Here is a 13,594-nt window from a genome sequence, read left to right as displayed (position 1 = left end):
CCACCCCCGAGAATACTACCCACACATGTCAATGTCCTCTAGGCTCTTGAGGATATAGTGGGCTGTCTGCGAGGGGCTGCGTTTCCGGTCCCGCAGCCATTTCTCTTGCATCAGCTTCCGGTCTCTCTCCCTGGCGTAGATGGGTTTCTGCTGCCTCCAGAAATTGCTGCGGGTGTCCAGGTAGTTGATTCCAGTCATGATGAGTTCCTCCACAGTCAGGCCACTCTTGATGGTGCCTTTGATGAGATCTGTGGAGAAGCATCAAGGAGATCACACTTGTTGGGGAGTCACCCATTCTAAGGTTGGAGCCCCTGCCGTAGGGCCCTGTGAGGACCCCTGCCTGCAGTTGCCCCAGCAGTGAGGACATGGGGAGTGTGTGGGTGGTGATGGAAAGCCAGGGGGACGTTCTTGGTACAAGCTGTTTTGTGGCGAAAGAGGAGGGACAAGAAGGGTCACTTGGATAACTTTCTGAGAAGTCTGTAATCAAGGGTCCTTCCTTTTAAGCTGTGTCCTTGGGGAATGGGGTGAGTTGGGAAGAAGAGTCGGAGTGTAAACTCTGGTCCACGCTGCCAGCCCTCATCAAGCATCCAGGTGCCAGGTGAGCTGGTGCATGCTGGGAGCTGTAAGGGTGTGCCTTCATCCTGTCTACTCTGTGGCCAGAGCTTAGGGCCAATTGCTATGATGCAAGGCCATTTGGGATAATGCTCAGGCCGCTCCTGCCCTCCATGGCAGGCCCTCTAGAGAGCAGGAAGCCTTCAGGCTTGTTACCAAGGAGATGTGCCAGCCGTAAAGTTGTGTGCCAAAACCCTGCAGAGAACCCTGCAGTCCACCTTAGGAAACCAGCTCTGGAGAGAGGGTATTTGTTTCCAGGGGGTCCCCTGCTCTGGTTTATCAGTTCAGAGCAATATCCCCATGCCAGGTTAGTGGGAGGCCTAAGTGTTCTGTTAGCACAGTGTGACCAGGAGTGTGTTGGATTGGATTCTATCGGTGACGCCACCGCTGACTTGCTTGTCACCTGGGACATTTCAGTGAATTCTATTTCCTTGTCTGTGAAAGGAGGGATGGGCCAGATGAGGTTTCAGAACATGTAGTACCGACATGCTCAGGTCCTACCACCTGTACGTCAGGTTCTTTTACAATGTACAGACTGCAGCGATGATTTGCCTCTTGAATGTCCTTCCCTTAACGGCCTCATGTGTTAAGGCTTGGGTCCTAGCCAGTGTGCTACTGGGATACTGTGGAAGAGCCTTTGGGAAGAGGAACCGATTGTCAGGAAATTACACTGTCTAGGGCATGCCTTTGGGGGATTGGAATCTCTGTCCCTTCCTCTTTGTGTTACTTCCAGGCCACCTCTAGTCTACTGGGTGTGCCCCACTCCAATGTTCTGCCTCACCAGCGGGCCCTGAACCGCTTCCTGAACAGCTCTGGCTGTCTTGGAACTTGCTTACCTTGACCAGGCTGGCCTCAAGCTCCCAGAGACCCACCTGCCTTTCTGCCTCTGTCTCTGGTGGGATGAAAGGTATGGGCCACTATATCAGACGGGGCCTCTTTCCTTCTTACAAGGTGTTTATCTCAGGTGTTCCATCACAGTGATGTAGAGGTTGACAAAGGAGCCCACGTACTAAAAGTGGGGACCCTGAGAGTGCATTTCTTGGGTTCAGATATGAGCAAAAGCGCATTGCCTGACCTCCCGTGTTCTCACTCAGGTGAGGACGCTATCGAACCTCTCTATAGGTCTGGGTTGACTGCATTCAGAGACGGTCTGTCCCTTAAGCTCCCACCTGGGATTTCCGCTGCCCCACCCAGCCCTGCCGGCAACAACGGGTCTGAAACCTTCATCCAGAAGAAGCTTCTCCAGATACTCCTTGTCCACATACAGCTCCCCGAGCAGCTGCCGGATGGTCTTCTCGCTCTTGAGCGAGCCCTTCCGCTTGATTTCGTGCTTGGTGCTGGATAGGAGGTGCTTCACAGGTGGATGCTTCTGTTGGGCTTTCTTACTCTGGAAAACGGAGGAACACTCAGGGGAGCCTCAGTAAGGAGCTCAGAGTACACAGTGCGTGGATGGAGGGTCTTAGACTCTGAAGTCCTGCTCCTACGAGACCCTCGGTGGGCTGAGAACCATGAAATATGCTTGGTTGGGTACGGCTGGATTCTCAAGATGTCTCTGGAGGTGTGGCAGAATCTCACGGTGGCCCTTGATGGTCAGGAGCGGAATGCTGCCAGTGAGAAGTTAGTAGGGTTTTGAAGGTACGTACAAGTGGCCTCGGAACCAGGCGCCTTACCTCAGCTTGCTTGCTTAAGAAGGAGAGGTCTCCTTTGTTCTCCAGCTTAATTGAAGAAGGGCCTGCAGGACAGAGGCCGGGACTGAGCAGGGCCAGCCTCTCGGGCATGACCGATCACACACTTTTTATGTGGAAATGGCTGCCTTTGGCAAGGAGATGGCGGAGGCCTTGGCAAAGCTGGCCTTGAGCCACCCTAATACAGGAATGGTGCAGGGTGTTTGGTGAAACACTGTCCTAGACACTAGATGGCCCCCACTAGCCCGAGGCCACAGCAGCCAGATTTCCAAATACAGAGAGATCTGGGATGAAGGAGAGACCCTGTTACATGCTATTTCCACACTGCTACCCACAGGGACAAGTTCTCATTCACCTCCCTCTTCCCTCTGCTGTGGAACGGATGGATAAAACTAGCCCTTGGTACTTGTACGATGAGGGAGGAGCCAGCCTCAGAAAGGCGGGACTAAAAACCCAACTCTAGTCTGTGTATAACTTCAGAAAGGACAGCTTCAAAGCAGCCCGCCTAGCATGGCTAGAAGGCCACTCCTCAGACGGGATTTAACCTGGGACCTCAGCAGCAGCCATGTCTCAGTGTGAGACTCCCCAGTGGTAGCTGCTTGCACTCTGCACCCTTGACACTTCTTCCCAAGCCTTCCTGGATAAAGGCAGAGCCCCAGTGCTCACTCACTTCCCACCGAGTTGTTGATGGCTTCCTGGGCTTTCTGAATTCCAACTTTGAATTCCCGGTCGGGTCTCAGTTTGTAGCCTCGATGGTAGAACACCAGGGCAAACTCAAAGTCTCCCATGGTGTACAGCGTCTCGGCCTTCTGTAAGATCCCCTGGAATGAAAGACAGTCAGATCCAGATGGAGAGACAAGGCCTTAGACGACTTGTATGGTAGAATGGAAGGGTCCCCAGTTGGAGGTCAAGGTTGGCATACGAGAGCCGGGCAATCACTGGAGAGGAAAGGGCATAGGAAGGCAAGTGACCCGGCTGGTTCTTCAACTATCAGTAACCAGAGCCTGCTCTAGTGGAAATGTCGAAAGCAAGACCGAGCCCTCCTGTCCGTCCGGCAGTCACCTTGCAGAAAGTCGGGTCATTCTGAAGTGAGGCCTCAGCATCTTCCAAGGACTTCTCTAAGTCTCCCATCTTCAGGTAGCACTTGGAGCGGGCAACCAGGCAGTTCTTGTCCCCGCTTTGAAGGTGAAGGGCCTGCCAAAGGGATGGGCAGATGCCAGGAAGAGCACAGCGGGAGCCCAACCCGGAAGGGTGGCCTGCACCTACTGCTGTTGCCGGGGGTGGGGTGGGGGGGAACCCTCCAGGTCAGTACTCGGACTCCCGCCTCTGAGTCTCATCAGATGCCAACAGCCCAACCTATATTGGCTCAGTGAACATGACCATCTCTGTCTGTCTGTGGCGGATCTCAGAGAAGGCTCTGTCTCGGCTACTGAGGAAGCCACTGGTTAAGACGTACAATGAGGGGGCTGGAGAGATGGCTCAGCGGTTAAGAGCACTGACTGCTCTTCCAGAGGTCCTGAGTTCAATTCCCAGCAACCACATGGTGGCTCACCACCATCTGTAAGGGGATCCGATGCCCTCTTCTGGTGTGTCTGAAGACAGCTACAGTGTACTTGTATGAATAAAAATTAATTACAATTTAAAAAAAAAAAGTCGTGGGGTTGGGGATTTAGCTCAGTGGTAGAGCGCTTGCCTAGCAAGTGCAAGGCCCTGGGTTCGATCCCCAGCTCCGAAAAAGCGAAAAAAAAAAAGTCGTACGCTGAGGATCTGTGACTTCCTGCCAGATCCTCCTAGTTCATTCCAGCAGTACAGCTTCAAGATGTTTTGTGTATACCAAGTTCAGCAAGCCTCGGTTGGCTGCATACATTTGCAACGTGAATGTCAAAGGCTAATGCAAACGGAATAGCTTTTAGGACCATCTGAAACTCTTACTCATCCCCTAGCCTTTGTGCACAAGGCTTCATGGGTGTTGGAGCACATTCTCTGCCTTTGAACCTAGCCCAAGCCTTCTCTTGCTCTCCTTCCCTCCTTCCCTCTCCGTCTTTCTGGTTTGTTGGAATTTCACCGTGGTTTGGTTTGGTTTGGAGAGATCATTTCAAACCGTAGCCTTGACTGCCTCTATAGATAGACCAGGTTGGTCTCAGGTACTCTGCCCTGCTCCTGATTCTACCTTGTGGATGCTGGGATTACAGGCTGCACCCCCATACCCAGGCCTCCTCTTATTTCTGCGGTCTTTGGAGTAGTTGGGATTGTAGATGTATGCTGTCACACCTGGCTTGAGCTGCCTTCTTCTCCTCCTCCTCCTCCTTTTTATGTCATAAACTGAGAATTATCGCTATTTTGGGGGAACTAAGATACAGATGTGAGAAAGACAGAAGCCACCTGGAAGCCCTAGTGTAAGGATGGCCACTTCCCTGATTCCCTGTGTCCTGCTGTCTTTTTTTTTCTTCTTCTTCTTTTCTTTTCTTTAAAAGAATGAATTGTATATACGAGTTTGCCTGTATGGTTCTATGCATGCAACAGTGTGCATGTAGAGCTCAGAGAACAACCTATAAGACTTGGCTTCCTTCTTTGGTTTCTTTTTTTTTTTTCTTTTCTTTTTTTTTCGGAGCTGGGGACCGAACCCAGGGCCTTGTGCTTGCTAGGCAAGTGCTCTACCACTGAGCCAAATCCCCACTTGGCTTCCTTCTTGTTCTCTTCTCTCTTCTTTTGCTTCTTGCTCTTCCACTCTTCCCCTTTGTCCCTTCTCTCCCCGTTTCCCTCCCCCCTTCCTTCCATGTGCTCATGGCCAGCTTTTACTCCTCTCCTCTTCTCCTCTTCTTCTCTCATTAAACCTTTCCACGTTGAAAGAAAAAAAAGACTTGGCTTCCTGGAGAAATGGCTCAGTGGTTAGAGCTCTGACTGCTCTTCCAGAGGTCCCGAGTTCAATTCCCAGCAACCACATGGTGGCTCACAATCATCTGTAATGAGATCTTATGCCCTCTTCTGGTGTGTCTGAAGACAGTGACAGTGTACTTATAATAAATAAATGAATAAATAAATAAATCTTTCTTTTTAAAAGTGTAGATACATTAAGATTTGGTTTCCTCCCACTCTGTGGGTATTGCCATCAAATTCAGCTCACCAGACTTGGCCAAAAGTGCCTTTATCTCCTGAGCCACCTTTGCCAGCCCCGTCTGTTTATTTCTTGAGACAGGGCCTCACACAATCCATGATGGCATCAAACTCTATGTAGCTGAGGCTGCCCCTACACTCCTGATCTTCTTGCCTTGGCCTCATCAAGTATTAGGAATACAGGCAGAGTCATCACATGCAGCTATGTCCTGTCGCATCTGACTGAGACCGTTACAGCTGTGGTTAATGGCTGTCCTGGTGGGAAGGCGGCTGTGTACTAGAAACCGGTGCTAGGAAAGGCAGGCGTGGGATAGGTATCCCCTAGGCATCAGACTGTGTGTGCTCTCAAAGACCTTCTTGTTTTTCTAGGAAGAGGAAGAAGCTGCTATCTTTCCTAGAATGGGAGGACTTCTAACCTGGCCTTAGGGCTGTCTTCATTTTCTGTCTCAGCTGCTCCAGGACCAGGTAGCTTCAGGAGAGAGGGGAATTTGAAGCAGTAGGGCTCCTAACTCCATCTGCCCACTGGGCAGTCATTTCTCTTGGAGGCTGTGACTAGGGAAAGAGGTGGAATATTGGAGAATGGCAGAGAAGCTCAACTTTAGGGAAGTCTCGGGATTGGTTTGTGGGTTGACACTCCATTTAAGGGTTAACTTTAATTTGGTTCTTTTGAAACAGTTTTGCCAGTTTAGCTCAGGTTTGTCTTGAACTCACTATGTAGCCCAGGCTGGCCCCAAACTCAAAATCCTCTTGTCTCGGCACCCTGAATATTGGGATTACAAGTACCACCATGGCATGCAGCTGTGCCATTCGAAATAAGTAGAGCTGGGTGTGGTGGTACAAGGTGTGCACTAAGGAGGCAGAGGCAAGCGGGTGTCTCTGAGTTTGAGGTAAGCTGGTGGACAGAGCAAATTCCAGGATGGCTAGGGCTATACAGAGAAATCCTGTCTTGAAAAAGGAAGGAAGGAAAGAAGGGACGGAGGGAGGGAGGGAGGGAGGGAGAGAGAGAGAGAGAGAGAGAGAAAGGCAGGTAGGCAGACAGAAGGCTATGGGCTCCTCACGTCACTCAGTAGAAGAGCATTGACAAGCATGTGGAGGGTGGGAGCCCGCACCACAAAAGAAAAACACGGTTTCTAGCACAGGAAATGGTGAATTTGTTTGGGAGGCAGAATCTCCAGTATCCCACGCTGGCCCTGACCTTGCTAAGTAGCCAAAGATGATCTCGAATCTCTGTTCCTCCTATCTCTACCTGCCAGCTGCTGGGACTGAAAGTGCGGGACAGCACACTCAAGTTTTAAACAGGATCAAACCAGGGCTTCATGCATACTAGGCAAACATTCTACCCAACGAAACGCTGCAGTATGGAGGAAGGCACCTCAGGCAACTGGAGTCTGAGTGCTTGGCTCAGAGGAGTGTTCCTCCACCACCCGCTAGTGCAGGGCAGTGACCTTGGGCATGTTACCTAACTTCTATATCCACTTCCCCATCTATGAAATGAAGCAACGGTGGAACCCCTCCCCCCCACCCCCAACCCCAGACAGACATGCACTGTGCTTAGAGCAGTGAGTCTGGTATCCTAAAACAATTCCCAATCCCTTCAGGGTGCAATGGTGTAATTTTCAATAAGGTTATCACAATACGCTAACTTCACCGACCGCTTTCTTATAGGGCAAGCCTGGGCCAGAGACTTCTACATTTAGCCTCTCAGGCGATCTATGGCTAATGATGGGGGACTGAGTTCATCAAGAGAAAGGTAATCACGAAACATTTAAGGAAAGGTAATGGCTGCTCGCTGTTTATGCCACCAACTGGCAGACGTTAGTGAGAAACAGGAGAAAAATGACAGAAGCCAGGGCTTATCTGTGACAGTGGTGCATCGCGGGAACCAGGAGGACGACACAAAATGGAGCTCAGCACTGCTGGTGATGAAAAAAATGGTAATGGGGTAGGCCTGGAGGTGTTTTAGCAGGTCTTCCAGAGGACTCAAGATTCAAATCCCAGCACCCACAGGGAGGCTCACCCCTCGGTGACTCCGGTTCTAGAAGTTCTGATGTCCCCTTCTGTACTCTAAGGGCAAACTATGCACTCAGTGCACACAGTAAGACACCCGTCACATACAAATACTTTTCTTTAAGTGGTGAAGTGGGGGTGGGGAGAGCTCTAGAGACGGTTCATTGGTTAACAGCACTTACTACTCTTGCAGAAGACCCAAGTATGGATGCCAGCATCCACTTGGTGCCACCTAACAGCCTGTAATTCCAGTTCCAAGGGATCCATTTCCCTCTTCTGGCTTCCAAAAGTATGCATGCATGCATGTGGTAGACAAACATACAAACAAATCTTTCATCAGCAACAAAATGGTGGTGGGAGTGGGGTTCTGCAAGGTGGGGAGTTGGCTTCCAGAGTACATAAGAAGGGCTGCTTCCTTCCAAAACGGAAGTTGGGAATGAGGGCACACATCCGAAGTCATCTCTGAGGAGACTGTTGTAAGTTCGAGACTACGCTGGTCTCCAGAACAAGTGTCTATCTCAAAGGAGGAGTGGAGGCCGGGAGGCGGGAGAGAGAAGAAAGAAGAGAAAAAAGAAGAGGGAAAAGGAGGGAGGAGAAGGGAAAGAAGGGGTAGGGCGGGGAGAAGGGAGAAAGGGGGAAAGGGAGGAGGGGAAAGAGGAAGGGGAAGCAGTGATAGGTTCAAGGTGCAACTCACGTTGGAAAAGCTTTGAATCGCCTTAGAGAACTCCCCGCACAGATAAAGCCTCTCGCCCTCTGCCATGTAAGAGGGAAAGGTGCTTCGCAAGTTTTCAGCTTCGCCATCGGACATGGTCATCCTGCTTTTGGAAATTTTGAAGCGGATCCAGAAAGGGAAAGAAGCTGGAGAATCACTGGCTTGGTTTGTGGCAGCCGGGTCTCTTAGCAACCCAGAGAGATAATCTGACTTCCGGTCCCTCCCCTCCCTTGGCGGTGTTAGGAACCCGAGTGAGCCTGCCCAGTGTGCTCATGCGCTTAAGTCGCCACGCTGCACACACCGGTCAGACAAGTGCTGAGCGCGTGGCCAGCGGCTGCAGGGCGGTGGCGCTCCAGAGTGATCGCTGTTGCTTGTGGGTTGCTTCCCCCCCCCTCCAGTTGCCACGTGGAAAGCCTCTCGGACAAAGCAAGCCAAGAAAATGAGAATTGGAGGCAAAATTCCAAGTAGGATTAAGGCTTAAGCGCTCCAGGTCCCATCAGAAAGGAGAGAGAATTTTGGACTTGGAGTCAGAGGGCTTGGGCAGCCTTCTCTCTTGTCACTTCCTAGCTGCGTGATCCTTGACCAAGCACATTAGGGAACTGAAAAGTACACGTTCTACCTGCCAAACGGACATGAAAATAATAGAGTCCCCGAGGACATGAGGATTTGCATGAGAACACAATAGAAAGTGTGTTGGGTTTAGCTTTCAATTTCACATATTTATTGAGCACGTGCTAACCAGCAAGTCTAAACTAAGGTCTAGCCTGACATCATTCTCTGTCGATTCGGAGATAGCCCAGTTGTATTAGCCGTCCCTGGAGAAACAGAAACCCGTGCATTCCTAAGGTGTCCAATGGCATCCACACTCACATGTGCACAAGCGCACACACATGTTCACACACGTTAAAAAAAAAAAAAGTAGTACCCCCCAAGTTCCCATAATGCCTTGAATAGCTAGTTCAATTAACTGCCTCAACTATACTTTTTTTTTTAAAAGGTCTAGTCCCCAAAGTGATTGTGACTTAATCCAGAACTTTGTCCTTTGTTTTTTAATTTGCTGGTGGGTTTTTGTTGTTGTTTTGTTTTGTTTGTTTTTTAGATTTACTCGTTTTATTTTATATGTGAGTGTTTCGGCTGCATCTATGCATGTATGTATACTGTATGCATGCTTGGTGCCTATGGAGGTCAGAAGAGGGTATCAGACCCCTGGAATGGGAGTTACATACGATTTTGAGCCACCAGTTGGGTGCTAGAAGTCAAACCTGGGTCTTCTGCAAGAGTAGCCAGTGCTCTTAACACCTGAGCATCTCTCCAGCCCAGAATCACCAGCCTGGTCTCCATAACAAGATCCAGTTCAGCCCTGGCTACAAAGTGAGTCTCAAATACAAAAACAGAAACAGAACAGAATCCAGCTGAATGGCACACAGTAGGAACAGAATCCAGCTGAATTGGCACACAGTAGGAGCAAAGCAAACCATTTTTAGTCTTTAAAAAAGGCGTCCTTATTGGCAAATGTATCAATACAAATGAGCACAGCATCTGTAATTCCAGCACTTGAGAGACTGAAGCAGGAGGATTGTCACAAGTTCAAGGCTAACACAGGTTACAGAGTGAGTTGAGGGCCAGCCCAAGTAACATAGGGGAGTCTCTGTCTCAAACCACCATAACTGATTACTTGGGAAAATGTGGTAAAATGAGAGAATTTCATTAGTGTCAATTCCCTTATTGCCTTGTTGTAGTTTTAAAAAGTTCTTCAAGATTACCATTGGGGGAAACAATAAAGGAATACCTAACCCAGGTACGGTGGTACACAGACAGTTCCAGGCAAGGGAAAGAGGGTAGTGGAGGTCTTCTGAGGCTTTATTTGAGTTCTTTTTACATCAAAACTGCACACTTCCTCTTGGATTTAGAAGATGGCTGTCTTTGGGGGGCTGGGGAGATGGCTCAGTGATTAATAAAAGTGTGTGCTACTCACATACTGGATCAGTGTTTGTTTCCCAGCATCCATGTCTGGTGGTTCACAGTTCCCTGCAACTCTGGTCCTCCTGAGATCTGATGCCACTGGTCTCCCAGCATCTGCACTTGAATCTTCAGTCTTCAAGAGCCCAGAGAAGGTAAAGCTGCTCTCTTCTGAAGCTATTTGTTACTGAAAATGCACTCTCTCTCTTCTTCTCTGCTGAGCTCTCTCTCTCAGCCCTGTGTGTGTGTGTGTGTGTGTGTGTGTGTGTGTGAGTTGGTGCTTGGATTTGAACCTGAATCCTGTGGAAGAGCAGCCAGTGTTCTTAACTGCTGAGCTGTCTCTCCAGCCCTGAGAGAGAGAGAGAGAGAGAGAGAGAGAGAGAGAGAGAGGCTTTATTTGTGGTAGGCACAAACCAGAAATATTTCTATGTCTGCTTTTGAAGTCCTTGAGTAACTGAAGATGATCTTGTTCTCATCCTGGTTCCCACCTTTGGAATGCTGGGATTGCAGCTATGTACTGCCACACCAGGTTTATGTGAAGTCAGAGAGCAAACCCAGGATTTCGGGCATGCTGGGCAAGCAGTCTAACAACCTGGCTACATACGGGGACAGCCTTTTTCTTTGTATTCTTGGAACAGGTGCTAAATTTCCCCAGGCTGGCCTTGTAACTCTCTCTGCCCCAGATAGACTTTGAGCTGGCCAATCCACTGCCTCTGTCTCCAGAGTAGCTGGGATTACTGTATCTCCAAACCCAGCTCTCAAGTGCAGTTTGCCTTACATTAATTACATTTCAACCAAGCTATTGTATTGTAAGTATATAGGGGTTTTGTTTGCATATGCATCTGTGCACCATTTGCATGCCTGGTGCCCACATGAGCCAGAAAAATGGCATCAGCAGCCCTGTATTAGAGTTACAGATAGTTGTAGCTGCCATGTGGGTGCTGGGCATTGAATCCACGTCCTCTGGAAGAGCGCCAGTCCTTCAGGAGGTTCAAATCTCTGAGCCATTTCTCCGACGTGGAGTCAGTAACTTATTACATTCACTATTGTTGAGATTTTCCTTTCTTCCTTCCTTTCTTTGTTTTTTCTTTGTTTCTTTCTTAGTTTCTTTGTTTGTTTGTTTCTTTCTTTCTTTTAACGTTGAGGACAGTTTTATTACAGTTTCAAAGAAAAACCCCAGGGCAGACAACTGTAAATGTGAGCTCCCGCCAGGAAGAGGGAGACAGAGAAGAAAAAGAGAAAAGGCCGTGGCCTTTGAGTTCAGCCTGCGTGGAGATCAGCCACACCGTGGACAAACAGCTGCATGCCAGAGATGTGAGCTTTAGAGACACAATAAAAAGTTACAAAGTACCAGAGGTATCATACTTGGGCTCTTGCCAGAACCTAAAAGAAAAAGGTAGAAGCTCTGTGTGTGTGTGTGTGTGTGTGTGTGTGTGTGTGTGTGTGCGCGCGCGCGCGCACGCATGCCTTTAATCCCAGCACTGGGGAGGCAGAGGCAGGAGAATCTCTGTGAGTTTGAGGCCAGCCTGGTTTACATAGCAAACTCCAGGACACCCAAAGATACATAGAGAAATCCTGTCTCAAACAACATCAGAGAGAGAGAGGGAGAGGGAGAGAGAGAGAGAGAGAGAGAGAGAGAGAGAGAGAGAGAGAGAGATGCAGAGATGGCTCAGTGGTTAAGAGCACTGACTGCTCTTCCAGAGTTCAATTCCCAGCAACCACATGGTGGCTCACAACCAACTGTAATGGGATTGGATGGCCTCTTCTGAAGATAACTACAGTGTATTCATATACATTAAATGAAATAACCTTAAAAAAAAAAGAAAGAAAGAAAGCAGGAAAGAAGGAAGAAGCAGAGGAGAAGAAAGAAAGTCTTGTCTTTCTGACTTAGGAAGTCTAGGTCAGGGCAGACCCTGCACCGCCCTATGGTGGCTCCTGGGGACTGTCATTTATTTGACTTTTGAAACAGGACTTGTCTATGGAGCCCAAGGTATCTTAGAATGCACAATCCTTCTGCCTCAATTTCCTTCATGCTTGCCTCCACTGTTGCTGGTTCTTAATTTGTTTCTCCTAATGAGTAGAGACGTTGAACATCCTTCTCATGTGCTAATTAACATCCACTGTGTACCTTCCTTGCCCAAGTAAATACTCTCATCTTTCAGCCATGTCTGATTTGGGCTGTCACTTTATGTATTGTGGATTAATTGCCTATACAATGGTATTACTTAATAAATATGTCTCTTTTTGTGGTGGAGCCTGGTGCATGGAGACAGCATCTTACTCTGTAGTCTAGACGGGCCTGGAACTCAAGGCAATCCATCTGCCTCCATCTCCTGATGGGGATGAAACAGAACCTTGTTTTCTACTGTCCTCTGCTCTCCATTCGGCCAGGCCCGCATGAGAGTCAGCCATGTTGGTGCGCACAAGCTGCAGGCCGTTTACTTTCCCATCTACCCATCCCTTGCAGAAGAATAGCTGGGCTCTTTCTAGGTTGGGGTCACATCAAATTGTGCTGCAGGGACAACTTCACAAGTGTGGTTCCTGGCACATAGGTGTGCGAGATTCTCAAGAATGTATACCCTAGGAGTGGACCTGGGGAGTCTTAGGGATTGTGATTGTTACCAGGTAGTGACAGTTTCCGAAAGAGTTGCACAAACCACCCTCTGGACTCAGGTTCCTTCCTTCGGCCTCAGTTTCTCCAGTATATTCTTTGGAAAATAAGAGCTTAGATGGTTGGATTTCTTTTTCTTTTTTACCTTTCCTTCCTTCTTTTTTAGTTTTTTGCATGTGTGTGCATGTAGTTTACATGCATGTGTATGTGTGCCCAGGCTGGAGGGGTACATTGGCTCTTCTGCTCTGTCTCTCATTGGATCTAGAGTCAGGCTGGCCGGCAGCAAGCCCCACTGATCTTGTCTCTGCCCCCTAGTCATGCTAGAGTTACAGATACATGTGGCCACACCCGACTTTTTAGCCTGGGTGCTGGGGATTCCAACTCTTCTCTCATGCTAGCACCTCAAGTGTTCCTATTCATGGAGTCATCTCCCAACAAGCCATCTCCTTGCCTCTCCATGGTTGGATTTCTGACTCTTTTGGTTCTGATATCCTTGGAATGTGTGGGTCAAGGAGCTCCGAAGAAGAGGCAGCATAGGGGTGTGAGCATCCTTGAGGAAGGATGTTAAAAGTGTGGAAATGAAGCATACACCACAGGTTTATGTGTCGGCGGTGATCTTTTGTGAGACGTTAGAAACCACAGACGGTGGGGCCTAGCTGGAGGAGGTAGATCTGTGGTTGTGAGCTTTAGGATACATTACCTTACCTCTCTTCACCTGGTCCCCTCGGCCTTAGCTTCACCTTGGTCTCTTTTTGGCTGCCTTGAGGTGAACAGCTTCTGCCTTGTGTTTTCTGCTACCCCAACATTCTGCCTCACCTCGGGCCCAAAGCAATGGATTCAGCTGGCCTTGGACTGACTCCTTGGAAACCATGAACCAAAACAAACCTTTCTTCC

The 13,594-nt window shown here is 49.1% G+C and overlaps 1 protein-coding gene across 2 annotated transcripts in view; it reads right to left on the bottom strand.

The window, feature by feature from the left end:
- Positions 1 to 8,341, bottom strand: part of Ttc25 (tetratricopeptide repeat domain 25) — a 29,893-nt gene extending 21,552 nt beyond the window's left edge. The window contains exons 1-6 of one of the 2 annotated variants that reach the window (XM_032914476.1): positions 8,113 to 8,341; positions 3,360 to 3,491; positions 2,968 to 3,118; positions 2,283 to 2,344; positions 1,834 to 1,999; positions 24 to 248 (exon numbers count right to left, since the gene is read on the bottom strand). In XM_032914476.1, coding sequence (XP_032770367.1) covers positions 24 to 248; positions 1,834 to 1,999; positions 2,283 to 2,344; positions 2,968 to 3,118; positions 3,360 to 3,491; positions 8,113 to 8,232 — 856 coding nt within the window. In that variant the 5' untranslated portion in view covers positions 8,233 to 8,341. The remainder of the gene's footprint in view (positions 1 to 23; positions 249 to 1,833; positions 2,000 to 2,282; positions 2,345 to 2,967; positions 3,119 to 3,359; positions 3,492 to 8,112) is intronic. The other variant, XM_032914477.1, reaches the window with a different exon arrangement.
- Between the last annotated feature and the right edge of the window lie 5,253 nt (positions 8,342 to 13,594).

Source organism: Rattus rattus, chromosome 9 (genome assembly GCF_011064425.1).
Source record: "Rattus rattus isolate New Zealand chromosome 9, Rrattus_CSIRO_v1, whole genome shotgun sequence".
NCBI classification, from domain to species: domain Eukaryota; kingdom Metazoa; phylum Chordata; class Mammalia; order Rodentia; family Muridae; genus Rattus; species Rattus rattus.
This window is presented reverse-complemented; position numbering and strand designations above follow the sequence as displayed.